Raw genomic sequence first — 19,061 nt, forward strand, 5'->3', positions numbered from 1 at the left:
GCTGAAGTGAGGCATAGCTTATGAAGAAAAAAATAAGCAAAGAATATGCGTAAGTATCAGAATGAGATTGGTGATTGACTCACAAATGAGTAAGAATGAAAAGACAGGGTTTCCTTTGTGTTTACAAGGTACACACCTGCATGGTAGCACCTATCACTTATTGTCGATTTGCCTGTCCATCTCCTCGGTTACAGGAAGAACTCCTACAGAGCAGGGCAGCAACTTGCGGAGTTCTACTCACGCTTTGCAGTGAACAGCTCATTTTAGCACTAGAGGGTTCTAACCACCTTCCCTGACAACTTCTCTTTAACAGCATGAGTAATTCCCTTCATGCCACTGTCTCTATCAGGCTTAGGTTTCCTTGTCTACAAAATGAGGAGGTTGAAAAGGATTCATGTTCTAGGTCTAAAGTACTATGATAAACAGATCTTCTGGTTATGTAGAGTAAAGCAGTACATGTCTTGTAATTCCACGTTGCCCATAAAGACTTTCAGGTGCTCTGGGTGCTCAATTTGTCTGGCAAATGGAGAAAGTATTATTCTTTGGCATGTTTTCCTCTTATTGCTGTGCTTTTTTTTTTTTCTAATTTGGTTAGTCCCATATTAATAAGTAAATATATCCCAAATTTTCTACTACAATTTCACCCTAGCATGCAAATGTTTTTCTTGAATAATATAACAGTATTATTTCATAGAAGTAATAACTTATCAATAGTTGATTCATTAATTGTTTTGTGATCATCATGGGCAAAAAAAATATGTACTCTCCCATGAATAAACTTATGACTTATTTTTTACCACCTTGTATTATAATTACACACAGATGTCTTTTTCCACTGCTTTGAAGGCAGAAACTATTTCAACATCAGTGGTGCCCAGGAAAACACTTTGGAGGTAATAGGTACTTGATGAGTATTTGTCAAATAAATAATGATTATGGTGATTATTAATGGAAAAGAAATTAGAATAATATGAAAGAAGCAAGAGTGCATGAATACTGCATATGGTAATGAAAATGTCTTGTCATATTATACAAAATAAATGCATTTTTTAAGAAAATCCACCTAGAGTTGTTGTCTTAATTTTCTTAGATCACGCCTTCCGTCATTATTAATATGTACAAAGAGGTTAAGTCTTAGTGTTAGAAATATTGAAGCCTTCCATTCAATCAATCTTTTCCACAATGCATACAGGCTTAAGAAAAGCAGACAAAGTTCTCTTAGCATATAAAAAGAGCAACATAAATTAGAGCATGGATAATAAGGTAACAAACTGAAGAAAGTTTCTGTTTTTCACTACACTAATTTTAACAATTTATGGCAAACAAATCATACTACTCACCATCAACTAAATTCATTTTAAAACAAAGTTTATTTGTAAAAATAACCCCAAATAACTGAAGAGAAACGTTTAGCATTACCATTCTAAGTTGTTAAAGCCAGGAAAAAGAAAAAAGAGGATGGAGTTCATGGAACCCACAGGCTACTGATGTGGCAGTTTATCAAATGTAGCTGTAATGAAAGATAAATAATACAGGCAATTCACACTTCATGAAAGGATAAAAGTGTCAGTGTGTAGGTACCAGTTTTACTGCAGGCCATAATCAGCAAGTAAACGAAAGTGCAATGTCTAAAAAGTTTATAGTCTTCTATGAAGGCCTCGTCTTGTCAGGTATTGATTTAGGTATTCAGACGACTTCACTGGTATTAAACAAATTGAGTGTTTGTGAACTTAGAGGACATGTTCTATTTTTCCCAACAAAAGTTGCCTCAAGCTTAATGTTAAGTTGCTTCCATCACTTAAATTTATGGGGAAAAAAAAGAAAATGCTGAAATGATATCTTACACAATTATTTTCTTCTTAAATAGAGGGCAATCCAAAGTGAAAGTTTCATACTCTCCACCTTCTCCACAAACATGTACTCCATACTTCTTAGAAAGCTGAAAATAGGAAAACACAAAAAACAAGAAAGAAGTTTGAAATTAGACAGCATAAATGCTATCTTATTTGGTCCCAAAAAATCCATACAAAAAACTTTAATTCCAAAATAGTTTGCAAGGTAAGGAAAACTAATTATATTTCTGCTTAAAACATGTTTAAAGTCATTTAAAAAATGTTATCATAAGGCATAGGATTTCTAAGAATGCCAAAACTCTTACAAAAAAATAACATTAAGATTATTGTAAATTTGGGGAATGACACTAGCTTTAGATTCAAAGCTAGATTCAGTCACAAAGTAGTAAACAAAAATGTATGCAACCAAATTGGGCTCCCCCAACTCTTTGCCTTTAAGTGGAAGGAATAAAAACATTGTGTTTAGAGAATTTCTCAAGAATACAGAAAAAGCAATATAAGGCTTTTCCTTAGGCCCATGAACAAAAAGAAGTCACATATAGGTTTATTATGCTTGCAGTTATTATTAGGAAAGTTCCAAGGGCACTGAGAACTAGTAAAATTCCAAAGCTGCAGACAAGCCTTAAGAAGGTCCAACTCCAAGAAAGGCTGAGTAACTTACAAATTTGTCTAATCAAACCTGAAATTAAAACAAACAAACAAAAAAAACCAAGCAGCAAAACAAAAAAACCTATGATTTGCATTAAATATAAGCCATACTATTTAAATAGTCTTGATATTGAGAGTAAAAAAATCTCCTATCTGTCTGGCATACGTCTGGCATCAGTGCTGGGGAGCACTCTCCTTTCTACTGTGTGCTAATGACCCTTTCTAACAACTTTCCACCAAACGAACCTTCTAGTCGCATCTTAATGACTTATGACCACTCTCTTTATGTGGGGAGTATACCTTATCATTTATTAGCATTCTTTCATTAGAAAATGTTTTACTGAAGTTCTACATAATTTCTGTAATCCACCACCAAGGAATAACTAGAGTTTTTAAACTAAATTTAGTATAGTTATTATCCCATAGAAGTGGTTCTCTTAGTCCCTAGTAAAATAATGTAAGCTGCTACGTTAAACCAAAATATTACCATTATAAAATACTCATATATCCAAGAGGTGACTTATTAAAATCTGGATGTACCCAGTGATATTTTCAATTCACATAAAATATTTCTATCACATTCATTTGTTCAGTCAGTTCTTCGACAAACACTTTTTGAACAATAATTATTAGCCAGGCCTTGCTAGATGATGAAGCTGCAAAAGTAAACAAGATAATGAGACAATCTCCTTGGTCTCTTGAAGCTTACCAAATATACTGTACTGTATATTTTAACATCACATACTAATGATGCAACAGTGACTTTGCCTCCAAAAATGAAAATGCACAATCTCTTCTCCCTTTCTATTACTGAATCACCAGTATTGACACATAGGTTCCAAGTCAAGAAATCGGGATAAAGAACCCAGTGGTTTCTATGGCTGAAGAACCAAGAAATAGTATGACTAAATCCTTATAATATCTTTTGTGGCCTCTCTAAACTCCACTAGCTTCAAGCTCTAACAGACACAAGTACTCAGAGAAAAATTCATCTTTGTTGGATTACTTTTAGCCAGCTCAAAGGCCCTTTGATGTCGTGAGAGAACCTCCTCAAGAAGTAAAGCCTATGCCAGCCACTTTCTTTAATCAATCTGCTAAGACACAGCACCTTATGAAAAAGCAGAATCTTTGTAGCACAAAAGCACGATGTATGCATGTGACAGAAAGGTCAGTTTAGGTACGTGAAGCATCCAGATGTGCACATTCCAGAGACTTATTTATGGTGTACAACCTTTCTATTTACCTTTCTAAAAGTTAGTGTTACTAATATTTACACTGTTCATAGAAAACAGCAACTTTATTCCTAATCTATCTCAGGTCTGTCTCTGGCTTCGACTCAAAATTTGGATTATTGTATCCTAGCACTTAATCATTCCAAATGCAATTTTTGCCATTCTCTTTGATAAGTTTCTCTATCAGTATCATTGTAATGAAAAATACTAAATCACTAACAGATTTTTGAAAAGTTTAATTTCTCAATGAATTTTCATGATTCTTTTCATAATTTAAGTACATAAAATAACAAACTACATTGAAAAATACATAGTTTTCATGCCATCTATTCTTTAAGTTATTGTTATATGGATGTATTTAAAGCTATGACATTTGATAAGTTCATTAAGAAAAGTATAGAGAGAACTTTAAGGACGAGGCCAGGAACTAGATGCTAATAGCCTTCAAAGTCATGACAATCAAAAATGTCTGCAGACATTGCCAGATGTCATTGGTGGGAAAAAAAAATCCCAGCTACTCAGGAGGCTGAGGCTGGAGAATCGCTTGAACTTAGGAGGCGGAGGTTGCAGTGAGCCGAGATCACACCATTGCACTCCAGCTTGAGGGTCAAGAGTGAAACTCCGTCTCAAAAAAATAAAAATAAAAATAAAAAATCACCCCTCACTGAGAACCACTGGCATAGCTGTTACCACCCCTATACCTGCAGGGATGAGCAGAAGGAACAGCTACAAATGGGATCTAATTAAACTAGACAGCTTCTGCACAGCAAAAGAAACTATTATCAGAGTGAACAGGCAACCTACAGAATGGGAGAAAATTTTTGCCATCTACCCATCTGACAAAGGGCTAATATCCAGAATCTACAAGGAACTTAAACAAATTTACAAGAAAAAAACAACCCCATCAAAAAGGTGAAGGATATGAACAGACGCTTCTCAAAAGAAGACATTTATGTGGCCAACAAACATATGAAAAAAAGCTCATCATTGGTCATTAGAGAATTGCCAATCAAAACCACAACGAGATACCATCTCACGTCAGTTAGATTGGTGATCATTAAAAAGTCAGGAAACAGATGCTGGAGAGGATGTGGAGAATTAGGAATGCTTTTACACTGTTGGTGGGAGTATAAATTAGTTCAACCATTGTGGAAGACAGTGTGGCGATTCCTTAAGGATCTAGAACTAGAAATACCATTTGACCTGGCAATCCCATTACTGGGTATATACCCAAAGGATTGTAAATCATTGTACTATAAAGACACATGCACACATATGTTTACTGCAGCACGTTCACAATAGCAAAGACTTGGAACCAACCCAAATGCCCATCAATAATAGACTGGATAAAGAAAATGTGGCACATATATAACATGGAGTACTATGCAACCATAAAAAAAGGATGAGTTCATGGCCTTTGCAGGGACGTGGTTGGAAACGACGAAGCTGGAAACTGACGAAGTTGGAAACCATCATTCTCAGCAAACTAACACAGGAACAGAAAACCAAACACTGCATCTTCACATTCGTAAGTGGGAGCTGAACAATGAGAACACATGGATACAGGGAGGGGAACATCACACACCAGGGCCTCTTGGGGGGTCGGGGACTAGGGGAGGGATAGCATTAGGAGAAATACCTAATGTAGATAATGGGTTGATGGTTGCAGCAAACCACCATGGCACGTGTATACCTATGTAACAAACCTGCGCATTCTGCACATGTATCCCAGAACTTAAAGTATAATAATAGTAATAAAAATAAGGCAATATGATTTCTTTAAAAACTTATTTTATAATTTTCATTTGTATAAAAGTATGTTTATTGTTTCACATATATTTAAATTGTGCTGTGTTCTCTTTTAGAGAAGGTGAAAATTGGGTTGCCATCTAATGTTAGGGTAAGCTTTGAAAACATTTGAACAGATGTGGCTAACTTGGGTGATTTCATGGTTTGTAAGAATGCCTTGAAGTCTCAGTATTTTAAAAATGAATTCCAAGTAAATTAAAAAGAAATTACTTACATGAATCTATTTTTTTTCTGGCACACTTATTTATATAGATAAATATTCATATTCATAATACTTCCAATGGAATACTGCTGATTATTGAACTGAATGGCTAAGAGCATCATGATTTCCCTAACATTGTAATAATCACAACTGTTGAATTTCTTATTAAATCAAACTTTTTCTTCTTTTAAATCAGTCTCATTTATCTGTTAGTCATTTTAAAATGGAAGAAAAAAGCCAAACTCATACTTCTTCACCTCCACCCCCACCGAGAGGAAACACTGAGGTTTACAAAAATCACAATTTCATTTTATAAATGGTATTCTCAACACAGAAGATAATTCATTCATAACACTTATTAAGGATGTATTTCTTGAATATCTACTACAGCTTTAGTAGTGTTGTAGGTACTAGGGATAAAAATGGGAGCAGCCATGTATCTTGCATAAAATAGCTTATTGTCTTGTACAGACAGAAAGTTAAATGAGCAATTACAATATAGGGTAGTGATTATTTTGGCAGGTGCATGAAATGCTGTGGCAGTATAAAGCAGGGTACCTAACTAAAAGGAACTTAAAAGGCTTCTCAAAGTAAATAAAACTTAGGCTGAGTTCTAAAGGATTAAGTTAACCCTGAAAGATGGAAGGGGGAATAGAGAATGCAAGAGAGAAGGAACGAATATTCCAGAAGAAACTGTACATGTTAAATCCCAGAGCACATGGTAGGTACTAGAAATTTAAATGAGTTTGGCATAGCTGAGCATAACTGGATGAGTAATGGCAGTGAGACAAGGCTGAAAGGCTAGACAGAGGACAGGTCTTACACGGCTTCATAAGCCATGCTAAGTCATTATCCTAAGGTCAGAGACAACCCTTGGAGAGGTTTTAAGTAAAAAACTGACCTGACTGCATCTGTATTTTAGAAACATCATTTTGGATGAATGATGGAGAATGGGCCCAGATTAAGTCTAGAAGCAAAAAGAACTGAGCAGTTGCTGGAGGAACCTAAGCAGAAGGTGAAGGTTTCTTTCCCAAGCTGGCAAGTAGCAGTGGGGATGGAGAGGAGAGAGTAAATATTTTGAGAGATTTTCTTCGGAGGCTGAAACTGTAGAGGAGTAAATGTAGTATCTCTTCCTCTCCCATCACAACGTTCATGGTTGAGGACTTTATGACAAAAGATGAATTAGAAGAGAAAAGCAGAAAAGCATACAAATTTATTTAATAAGTTTTATGTGAAATGGGAAGACTTCATAATGGAATGAAGATCCAAAGAAACAGGAAATGATCTAATGGTAATAAACTGGGGTGGAACTCAGCAAGGTCAATTTGTTCCGATTTTTTTCTGTATCCCTGTGTGACATTCCTTTCCTCTGGGCGTAGAGAGGATGGCTCCGGAATGAAGGTCTTAAGACTTTAGGGAAAAGTCAAAGGATTCTTTTATGGCCCACTTCAGGGCCATAAAATGAATGGAGGGAGGTCAGAAAGTGACCTTCCTGCTTCTGCTGTTTTCTCGAATGTCAAGGTGGCATATTTTGGGGTAGTGTGTCCTGAACTCCATCAAAATTAACGATTAATTGAAGGGAGGATTGAGGAAAGTTAAAAAAGAAATTTAGGAAAATTCCCAGCTTTCTGCATTTGGAAAGTGGATAGATGGTAGTTCTGTTTACTGATATAGAGAACTCAGTATGAGTAGTAGTTTTCTGGGAGAGTCCAATGGCCTTATCCTTTTCCAATTTATGTGGCATATAATACCACTTATGTCTCAAATCTTTTCGATTATCTTCCTCAGGCTTCCACATTACTATATTTTCTAAGTTATTGTTATGCCTCTCTGACTCATTTCCCTCCTGCTGTTCCTAAGTTATAAATATCCATCACTGTTTGCTCTAGAATATGTTCTTCTCTCTTAATGCGTTCCCTATAACAGCACCATGCACTCCATGGCTTCAACCATCACCTTTATGCTATTCTGCTGCTGCTAATACTATCACTACTAATTAAAGCCTATTTGGTTTATGCCTTAAGGTTAAGATAATGATATTATCATCTTATTTAATACTCAAAATGACTTTAAAAAATAAAAAAAGAGCACAGGCTTGAAATCAGATCAACTTAACTATAAATTTCAGTTTTGCTACTTCCCAGCTGGGCAATGGAAATACTCACCCCATTAGTGATTCGTCGTCGTAAATAATAGTACTGATCTCATAGATGATTAAACAAATTAATGCATAAAAAGCACTTAGCACAATGTACAGCACTTAGTAAGCACTTAATAAAAACACAACTTAATTCTAAGAGTGGGCAAAGTGCATGTTGTAGTGAGGCACAGTGAAAGCAGCATTGCATAATCGGTTAAAAGCACTGGCTTTGGAGACAGACAGTTCTTCATTCATTCAAATCCTGGCTGTCACTTTCTAGCTACATGATCTTAGGTTACGTAAGTGCTTTCTCTGAGGCTTGAACTTGTGATCTGTAAAATGGAGATGATGACAATAGTACCTACCTCATTGTTTTCAGGAATAAAATCCCATGAATGGAATAACGAAAGTGCTATCCAGCACATAACATACACTCAATAAAGGGGCTGCTAATTTCATTTTTCACTCTTTTTCCAGAGGTAAAAACTAGTTTGATTTGCAAAAGTTATCAGCTTAGAACCAAACAAAACCAGAATTTAAAGTCATGTTTGACTCTTCATAATATCCTGATAGATAACAAACCTTAGTCTTTAGCCTGAACATGTCAATTGTGCTGCAATCTCATAGGTTAAAAAACATATGCCTTTGGTTTATATAATCTAAAATTAAATATGTGTAAGATCAAGCTTATCATGTTCTTTCTCAACCCTGTTCTCCTCTGCATATAAACTGGAAGCAAATAAATGCTTCCAGTTTTCCCAATCATTATGTGTGGACTAATCTTCAATTCTTTCTTTTCTAGCTCCAGGGAATTTGATGTTAATTTCTTTTTCAATCTTCCATAAAAATCTTTCTTTCAGCTTTGTTCCATCTCTCCATTCCTACTGTCAGTGGTTACACACTACAAGCCCTCACACCTGTTTCCCATAACAGCATCTTACACTCCTTTTCATTTCCATCTTCTCCTAATCCATGAATACTGCTGCCAGATTAAATCTCCTGAGATTTCCTTCAATAATATAAATCTCAGTTGGAGAGACTTCTAAAATTTATTTCTTACCCCAAATCACTTGGCCCATCTCTCAAGGCTTTTCACAAATGGGCCTTACATTCCCACCTAACCTATTCTTACTGATCTACCAACACCAGCTCTTAGTTTCATTTTGACCAAATTTCTTTGCTGTTCTTGAATGCCTTCTTGCCAAAGAGTCTTCATTCATATTGATTTACTTTGTTGCCACCACCCATGTAGATTTCACTCATCTTTCAAATCAGTCCTAACCCTTTCCATCAGTTATTCGAGGTCATGTGGGCATCTTCCATCTTTTAACTCCCAAGTGACTCTACCTAGTTAAATTTATTAGGGATTTCCCTCCCTCACTTTCTATACTCTACATTCCATGGAAAATGCCAAGTCTTTGATTTATTTTGTAGTTCTTATAGCAGTTAGCATAGAACTAGACACAGAAGTCCTTACATGTAGCAGCTAGCATAGAACTCGGTATAGTTCTTACACATTTATTCAATTCTATCAGTACCACATGACATTATCAACTAACAGCTCATCTACAACATGCATTCAGATAAATGTGAGAGTCATATTGGAATAGTCACTAACTGCCGAGGACATGCACCTCTTTTTGTTAAATACTACTATCAATAGACACCACTGTCAGTTACACTACTTAAAATACACCTTCGAGAATCCCTCTGTCTTCCTTTAAAACCTTCAGTTACTCCTCATTGTTTACATCCTCCTCCAGTATTCAAAATCTCTCATGATATGGCTTCAAATTCCTTTGTCAGCTTTATCAATTTATATATACTTATCACAACGCAAGAATTCCTCTGGCTGTTCCTACCATCATGACCTCTAGCCAAAATACGATTTATCTCCAAGCTAGCAGAAACTAACCGAGCCCCATTCAACCTAACAGAAGGGGAATCAGAGTTAGTTAGTCTTTGGCTTTAATGTCAAATAAGTCGTAGGCCCATTTGCCCTTCAATACTCAAAGTGTATTCCAAATAAATGAGACTAACTTCTGAAAATACATTGTGTTTCTCCTTCCTCATGTGTTGGTACAAACTGTTCTCTAACCTAAAACAACCCAACCAGTCAAAAATCCTACCTATCCTTCAAGCTCATCAGGGCTATCAATTTATCTCTGAAGTTACTCTGAATTCACTCACAACATGTAACATTTTTCCTTGAAATTCTGTGATACATGATTTTTACTCTCTTAAAGTACATTTTAATACCCCTTATAATTTTTATTTATAATAGCCATTGGATGTCTCAATCATAAAGTTTTATATATCCTTCCAACTTGGTTATGTTCAAAATTCAAAATCTTCTTTCAAAGATGTTCTAAACCCTTTAGACTTCCAAGGTCAGTTAAAGGCATTTTTTCCCATAAAGTCACCACTGCAGGGAACAAGTCTTAAAATTCTGTCTTTCTCATCCACAACATCAAGTCAATTTTTGTGAACTTTGCTTTCCCTTTTGTTTTTAAGTAATAGGTGGCTGGGGATTGCAAACTGTGCTTTTGTCCAGCCTATAAGGAAGACCAGTTAACTTCTACAGAAGAGTGAGAAGAAAATGTGTGAATTAACAATAACTGGATCTAATCTTTTATGAGGTGGGGAATCATTTACGAAAGGAAGTCTGTATTTTAAAATATGTGCCTTTCTTGAGTTAAAAATGAATACATGCCCTAACAAGCTTTAAGCTTGAAATCTAAGTTGCATTTATCCAGGTTTAGCTCTTGCAGCACCCAGCAGAGTGGTATGCTTCTTAAGTATAGTCAATACATTTCTGTTTATCTTTGACACAAGGCTGGAGGCCAGATTTCCCGATTTTTTGAGAGTTGGCTTAGAAAAAGCAACTAAACCTACATACTCACAATTTTTAAAAATATAAATATAATTTTGCTCTTCCATCTAGCACATGACTTAGATGATCATAAGAAATCTCAAAGAATAACTGCTATTGGTAAAGATGGTAGATTGAATCTATGCATCTACTCTCACTCCCTTTTAAAATGTTACTGGAAAATATTTCATAAAATGGCATAAACCCACAGAGATGGAGAACACAGGAGAGGAGGTGACAGCATTAACCAGTTTATCAGAACCAAGAACACTGAGCCTGTGGCCAACAATGGGGAATGCTGAGGACCAATCTGATTTACACACTAGAATAATCAAAAGGGTAAGGAGCTAGTGACACCAGGTACCTCTGGAAGTGAGAAGGAAAGAAAAAGGGCACTAATTAACAAGCAGTCAGATTCTTAGGTCCCTCTCTAGGCTACTGCTTCTCTTCTATCCTGGCAGAATGCTGGAGGTTTATTCCCTGCAGCAGATACAGAGGAACTGGCCTGGGAGAAATGAGACATAGTTAAGGACAGAGGTATAAAATAAAAATAGATGGAATCAAATTTTATATATATATATATATATATATATAAAATATATATTATATTATACATATTACACACACACGCACACACACACACGATTCTGAGACCTCTAGCTATTTTCCCCAATCAACTCCTAGAAAAAAGCAAATTAGAGCACGCTATCACCTTCAAGACAGGAGAATGGAGAATCCTTTGCTTTGGAATATGAACAACTCAGATTAAGTAGTCTTGCTATACTTTCTGTGATACTGTGAAATAGTAAGAAATAAATATCTGTTCTCTGCCCCTGGTTCCCAAGATGGAGCTCCTAATACTCTTGTAGATAGAGTGCCAGGAGAATCTTTTGTTCTAACATTTGGTCTTTGACCCCAGTTCCGGAGACAGAGCTCCTAAGACCTTTGTAATTTCCTGAGTGATAGAAACATCTTTTGTTCTAATGAGGTGACCCTTGGTGGGCTCCTGGATACCCTCGGGATGGGCAATGGTTGCCAGGGAAACCAACCTTGTGATTAGATGGTTGGAACTTACAGCCCTATCCCCTAGCTACCTGGAAATGGAAAAGTGCTCAAAGTTAAGTTGCTCACCAATGGCCAATGACGTAATCAATCACACCTACATAATGAAGCCTCCATGAAAACCCGAAAGGACAGGGTTCAGAGAGCTTCCAGATTGCTGATCACATGCAGTTGCCTGGAGGATGGTGCACTGAGAGACAGCCTGGAAGCTCCATGCCGCCTTCCTACATACACTGCCCTCTGTATCTCTGCAGCTGGCAGTTCCTCTGTATCCTAAACTATATCCTTTATGAACAAACCAGTAAATGTAAGTAAAGTTTTTCCCAGAGTCTGTGAGCTGTTCAAACAAATTAATGGAACTCAAGGAAAAGGTCATTGGAATGCCTGATTTATGGCCAGTTAGTCAGAAGTATAGGTAACAACCTACTCCTTGTGGTTGGCATCTGAAGTGGTGGCAGTCTTGTGGGACTGAGCCTTTAACCTGTGGTATCAGAATTGAATAGTAAGACAGACAGTTGGTGTCTGCTGGAGAATTGCTTGGTGTGCGGGAAAAACCTCACACATCTGGTGTCACAAGTGTTGTGCTGAGTGGTGTGCAAGCATAGAGAAAAAAAAAAGTTTATTTTTTCTTCAGATTCTCCTATAGTAAAACTCAGGGTCAAAAAGCTCCATCTACATACCTAGGGCTTACAATCAAATTCTTAGGCTCCCTGCTCTTAAATATTAGCATATTAACACAGATTACAAGAAATCTGAGGAACATTTCTAAAATGAAAGTTAGAGACCAAAACAAACAGTGAGGAAAATAGACTATGCATGGGAGAAGAAAATGAAAACAAACAAAAGCTATCAATATTCTTAGGGAGATTAGAGAAGATATTACACTAACGATGGGGTATTATAGATTTAAATAGAACATTTAAAGAACAAAAAACTAGCTTTTAAAAATTAAAAATGACATAAAACAAGATTGGAAGCAAAATTTAGAAATTCTAGAAAGAACAAAATGAATTAGATCAAAATTAGGAGACAAAAGTTAAAAGTTAAGGAACATTTAAATAACAGAAATAAAGAAGAATTTACAGAATAATAGAAATTCTAAAAGCAAAGCCAGAGGGGAGGTACACCAATGAAATAATTCAAGTAAACTTCCCACAGCTCAAATTTCAAAAGTGAGTATTATTCTTGTTCCAGCACAGTGGATAAAAACATGCACACCCAAGATATATCTAAGAGTCACAATTCTAGCGGCAAAAGGAACATCCTATACACTTCTAAAGAAGAAATGGAGAGAGATGGAGAAAGTCATCACATACGCTTAGTCAGGAATCAGAATGGCTTTGGGCTTTTCAACAGTACACCAAGCTACAAGGCAATGAAGCAATACTATCAACATCCAGAAGGAAAATCAATCCCAATTCAGAATTCTACGACCAGTTACAGAATCAATCAAATGTGAGGAAAGACTGGAGACATTTTCAGGTATGCACAGTCTTCAAAAATTTACTCCCATGGGTTCTTTCTTAGAAATCTCTTGGAGAATGTGCTTCACAAAAATAAGAGTAAACAAAGGAAAACACTGGATCTAGGCAACAAGGACTCTCAACACAGAAAGAAGGTAAAGGAAACCCCAGTATTATGAGGACATGCTCGAATGTTAGCCTTACAAGAGGCATAGCGAGAACCTGGTTCAGATTAGATCAAGTCAGAAGGCTCTGGAAAAGACTTCTTCAGGAAGAAACTGACAAAATACTTCATAGGTCTGAACATCTGGTTAAGAGATTAGAAAACTGGCAATGAGTGTAGTGCTGAATTTGTGGTAAGTACAGAGACTACTAAATAAATGAAACAAGAAAATTATTCACTCGAGAAAAAATAAAAGTTGTACAGGACAAGAAAGGTTTATTACCAGAGTTTACGATCTGACTCAGCTGTGTATTGGGTTTTTACAGTTATTATAATAAACGCTGGATATTGATCCAATCGGAATTGCAATATAACCACATAGGAAGATGGAAGGAGGGAAAGAGAACACATACGTAATGGAGGGAAAGGGAGTAAACACAGTGAAATCTGCATATTTCAGAGTGGAAAGTCAATAAATAATGCTAATATTAGTGGTGGTGGCAGTGAATCGTGAAGTAGTAATGCAAACATACAATTCAGAGACATAGAGGTAAATATCGAAAACAACACAGAAGGTTGTTTCTGTATCAAAGACTGAAGAACCATTTGAGAATATAAACCTTGACTAACATTTAAAAATATTACAAAATCAGCCTTTCTGCCAGTGGACGCCACTGAGGAAGCATCATTAAAGTCTCTCTTCCCCCTGCCATCATGTCTAAGTCAGAGTCTCCAAAAGGGCCTGAACAGCTGAGGAAGCTCTTACTGGAGGGTTGAGCTTTGAAACAACCGATGAGAGCCCAAAGAGCCATTTTGAGCAATGGGGAAGGCTCACAGACTGTGTGGTAATGAGAGATCCAAACACCAAGAATGCCGGGGCTTTGGGTTTATCTCAGATGCCACTGTGGAGGAGGTGGATGCAGCCATGAATGCAAGGCCACACAAGGTGGATGGAAGAGTTGTGGAACCAAAGAGAGCTGTCTCAAGACAAGATTCTCAAAGACCAGATGCCCACTTAACTGTGAAAAAGATATTTGTTGGTGGCATTAAAGAAGACACGGAAGAACATCACCTAAGAGATTATTTTCAACATGATGGAAAAATTGAAGAAAAGGGGCTTTGCCTTTGTAACCTTTGAGGACCATGACTTCGTGGATAAGACTTTCATTCAGAAACACCATACTTTGAATGGCTACAACTGTGAAGTTAGGAAGGCCCTGTCAAAGCAAGAGATGGCTAGTGCTTCATCCAGCCAAAGAGGACAAAGTGGTTCTGGAAACTTTGGTGGTGGTCGTGGAGATAAGTTTTAGTGGGAATGACAACTTTGGTAGTGGAGGAAACTTCAGTGGTCATGGTGGCTTTGGTGGCAGCTGTGGTGCTGGTGGGTATGGTGGCAGTGGGGACGGCTCTAATGGATTTGGTAATGATGGTGGTTATGGAGGAGGTGGCCCTGGTTACTCTGGAGGAAGCAGGGGCTATAAAAGTGGTGGACAGCATTATGGAAACCAGGGCAGTGGTTATGGCAGGAATAGCAGCTATAACAGCTATAACAATGGAGGAGGAGGTGGCTTTGGTGGTGGTAGTGGAAGCAATTTTGGAGGTGGTGAAAGCTACAATGATTTTGGCAATTACAACAATCAATCTTCAAATTTTGGAACCATCAAGGTAGGAAACTTTGGAGGCAGAAACTCTGGCTCCTATGGTGGTGGAGGCCAATACTTTGCTAAACCACGACACCAAGGTGACTATGGTGGTTCCAGTAGTGGGCAGTAGCTACAACAGTGGCAGAAGATTTTAATTACTGCCAGGGAACAAAACTTAACAGGAGAGGAGAGCCAGAGAAGTTGACAGGGAAACTACAGGTTACAACAGATATGTGAACTCAGTCAAGCACAGTGGTGGCAGGGCCTAGCTGCTACAAAGAAGACATGCTTTAGACAAATACTCACGTGTATGGGCAAAAAACTCGAGGACTGTATTTGTGACGAGTTTTCTAACAGGTCACTTTAGTGTTTCTTCTGTGGAAAGTGTAGAGCATTCCAACAAAGGGCATTATTGTAGATTTTTTGTGTGTGCCCATGCTGTTGATTGCTAAATGTAATAGTCTGATCGTGATGCTGAATAAATGTGCCTTTTTAAAAAATGTGCTGTGTAGTTAGTCTACTCTGAAGCCATCTTGGTAAATTTCCCCAACAGTGTGACGTTAGAATTCCTTCAGGGTGATGCTAGGTTCTATTTGGAATTTATATACAACCTGCTTAGATGGAGAAGCCATTGTCTTCAGAAACCTTTGTGTAGCTGAACCGATAGTTACTGCTGTGACCTGAAGTTCACCATAAAAAGGGATTACCCAAGCAAAATCATGGAATTATTGATTATAAAAATGAGTGTTGACACATCCTATGCAATATATCTAAATTGAATAATGATACCAGATAAAATTATTGATGGGATTGAAGCTTGTATATCATCCATTATCATGTGTAATCAATAAACTAATTCTCTTGAAAAAAATTACAAAATTAGAATACTATTAATAAACAAGGAAGCTGTTCAAAGAATAGTTCTAAACATTTAATAGTGCAATTTGTATTAAAATTCACCTTCTTTATGGAAAATGAGAAAATGATCTTAGGATACAAAGCCCCACAAAACATAAAACTATTACATAATCCATTATTCACTTATAAGATGATAATTTAAAAATTCTACAGAGGTTTAAGAAACAATGGCTAAAATTATTTCACAGAGTAGTTAGTATATAAGCCTTAAAGCTTTTGTATTCTTTAATCCAGAAATTACATTCCCAGGAACTTAAGAAAACAATAACCAGAAATGTGCATGAAGATTTATTAGAAAATATGACAATCATAATGTTATTTTTAATGATTTAGAAAAACCAATCTTTCTAACAACAGATTACTTATATCTTATATAATTATTTCATTATGCAGATGTAATAAGTAAATAAGTAATTATATATTCATATGTAAAATACAAATATCATTAAAATCTACCCAACCATTAATTAATGTCTTTTCAAAGTAGGGGAGTGGTGCCCAAGATGGCCGAATAGGAACAGCTCCAGCTCCCGCTCCCAGCATGAGCAACACAGAAGACGGGTGATTTCTGCATTTTCAACTGAGGTGCAGACTGACACATCACACCTCACACAGCTGGGTACACCCTGAGATGAAGCTTCCAGAGCAAGAATCAGACAGCAACACTCGCTGTTCAGCAATATTCTATCTTCTGCAGCCTCCGCTGCTGATACCCAGGCAAACAGGGTCTGGAGTGGACCTCAAGCAAACTCCAACAGACTTGCAGCTGAGGGTGCTGACTGTTGGAAGGAAAACTAACAAACAGAAAGAACACCCACACCAAAACCCCAGCAGTACGTCACCATCATCAAAGACCAAAGGCAGATAAAACCACAAAGATGGGGAAAAAGCAGTGCAGAAAAGCTGGAAATTCAATAAATCAGAGTGCATCTCCCCCTCCAAAGGAATGCAGCTCATCGCCAGCAACGGAACAAAGCTGGACGGAGAATGACTTTGATGAGCTGAGAAGGCTTCAGTCGATCAAACTTCTCAGAGCTAAAGGAGGAACTATGTAACCAGCGCAAAGAAACTAAAAACCTTGAAAAAACAATGGATGAATGGATAACTAGAATAATCAATGCAGAGAAGACCTTAAAAGAACTGATAGAGATGAAAACCATGACATAAGAACCACGTGACAAATGCACAAACTTCAGTAACCGACTCGATCAACTGGAAGAAAGATTATCAGTGATTGAAGATCAAATGAATGAAATGAAGCGAGAAGAGAAATGTAGAGAAAAAAGAGTAAAAAGAAATGAACAAAGCCTCCAAGAAATATGGGATTATGTGAAAAGACCAAATCTACGTCTGATTGGTGTGCCTGAAAGTGACAGGGAAAATGGAACCAAGTTGGAAAACACTCTGCAGGATAGTATCCAGGAGAACTTCCCCAACCTACTAACACAGGCCAACATTCAAATTCAGGTAATACAGAGAACGCCACAAAGATACTCCTTGAGAAGAGCAAGACACATAATTGTAAGATTCACCAAAGTTGAAATGAAGGAAAAAATGTTAAGGTCAGCCAGAGAGAAAGGTCGGGATACCCACAAAGGGAAGCCAATCAGACTAACAGCAGACCTCTTGGCAGAAACTCTCCAAGCCAGAAGAGAGTGGAGGCCAATATTCAACATCCTTAAAGAAAAGAATTTTCAACCCAGAATTTCATATCCAGCCAAACTAAGTTTCATAAGTGAAGGAGAAATAATATCCTTTACAGACAAGCAAATGCTTAGAGATTTTGTCACTACCAGGCCTGCCCTACAAGAGATCCTGAAGGAAGCCCTAAACATGGAAAGGAACAATCAGTACCAGCATTGCAAAAACATGCCAAAATGAAAAGTTCATTGATGCTAGGAAGAAACTGCATCAACTAATGACCAAAATAACCAGCTAATATCATAATGACAGGATCAAGTTCACACATAACAATATTAACCTTAAATGTAAATGGACTAAATGCTCCAATTAAAAGACACAGACGGGCAAATTGGATAAAGAGTCAAGACCCATCAGTTTGCTGTATTCAGAGACCCATCTCACATGCAGAGACACACATAGGCTCAAAATAAAGGGATGGAGAAAGATCTACCAAGCAAATGGAAAACAAAAAAAAGTAGGGTTTGCAATCCTAGTCTCTGATAAAACAGACTTTAAACCATCAAAGATCAAAAGAGACAAAGAAGGCCATTACATAATGGTAAAGAGATCAATTCATCAGGAAGAGCTAACTATCCTAAATATATATGCACCCAATACAGGAGCACCCAGATTCATAAAGCAAGTCCTTAGAGACTTACAAAGAGACTTAGACTCCCATACAATAATAACAGGAGACTTTAACATCCCACTGTCAACATTAGACAGAAATGAGACATAAAGTTAATAAGGATATCCAGGAATTGAACTCAACTCTGCACCAAGTGGACCTAATAGACATATATACAGAACTCTCCACCCCAAATCAATAGCACATACATTCTTCTCAGCACCACATCGCACTTATTCCAAAATTGACCACATAGTTGGAAGTAAAGCACTCCTCAGCAAACGGAAAAGAACAGAAATTATAACAAACTGTCTCTCAGACCACAGTGCAATCAAACTAGAACTCAGGACTAAGAAACTCAATCAAAACCGCTCAACTACATGGAAACTGAACAACCTGCTCCTGAATGACTACTGGGTACATAACGAAATGAAGGCAGAAATAAAGATGTTCCTTGAAACCAATGAGAACAAAGATACAACATACCAGAATCTCTGGGACACATTTAAAGCAGTGTGTAGAGGAAAATTTTTAGCACTAAATGCCCACAAGAGAAAGCAGAAGAGATCTAAAATGGACACTCTAACATCACAATTAAAAGAACTAGAGAAGCGGCCTGGCGCGGTGGCTCAAGCCTGTAATCCCAGCACTTTGGGAGGCCGAGACGGGCGGATCACGAGGTCAGGAGATCGAGACCATCCTGGCTAATACGGTGAAACCCCGTCTCTACTAAAAAAATACAAAA

At 37.2% G+C, this 19,061-nt stretch overlaps 1 protein-coding gene and 1 pseudogene across 2 annotated transcripts in view; one reads left to right on the top strand and one right to left on the bottom strand.

The window, feature by feature from the left end:
* The window catches only part of DPH6 (diphthamine biosynthesis 6), a 452,167-nt gene that overhangs the window by 279,929 nt on the left and 153,177 nt on the right, over window positions 1-19,061 (bottom strand). For both annotated transcript variants that reach the window (XR_013395132.1, NM_001266595.1), the window contains 1 exon segment: window positions 1,845-1,939. Coding sequence is in view for 1 of the 2 variants with exons in the window: in NM_001266595.1 (NP_001253524.1) it covers window positions 1,845-1,939 (95 nt within the window). In the remaining variant the exon portion in view is untranslated.
* Window positions 14,159-15,352, top strand: LOC698751 (heterogeneous nuclear ribonucleoprotein A1-like; annotated as a pseudogene).

Source organism: Macaca mulatta, chromosome 7, assembly GCF_049350105.2.
Source record: "Macaca mulatta isolate MMU2019108-1 chromosome 7, T2T-MMU8v2.0, whole genome shotgun sequence".
Taxonomy (NCBI): domain Eukaryota; kingdom Metazoa; phylum Chordata; class Mammalia; order Primates; family Cercopithecidae; genus Macaca; species Macaca mulatta.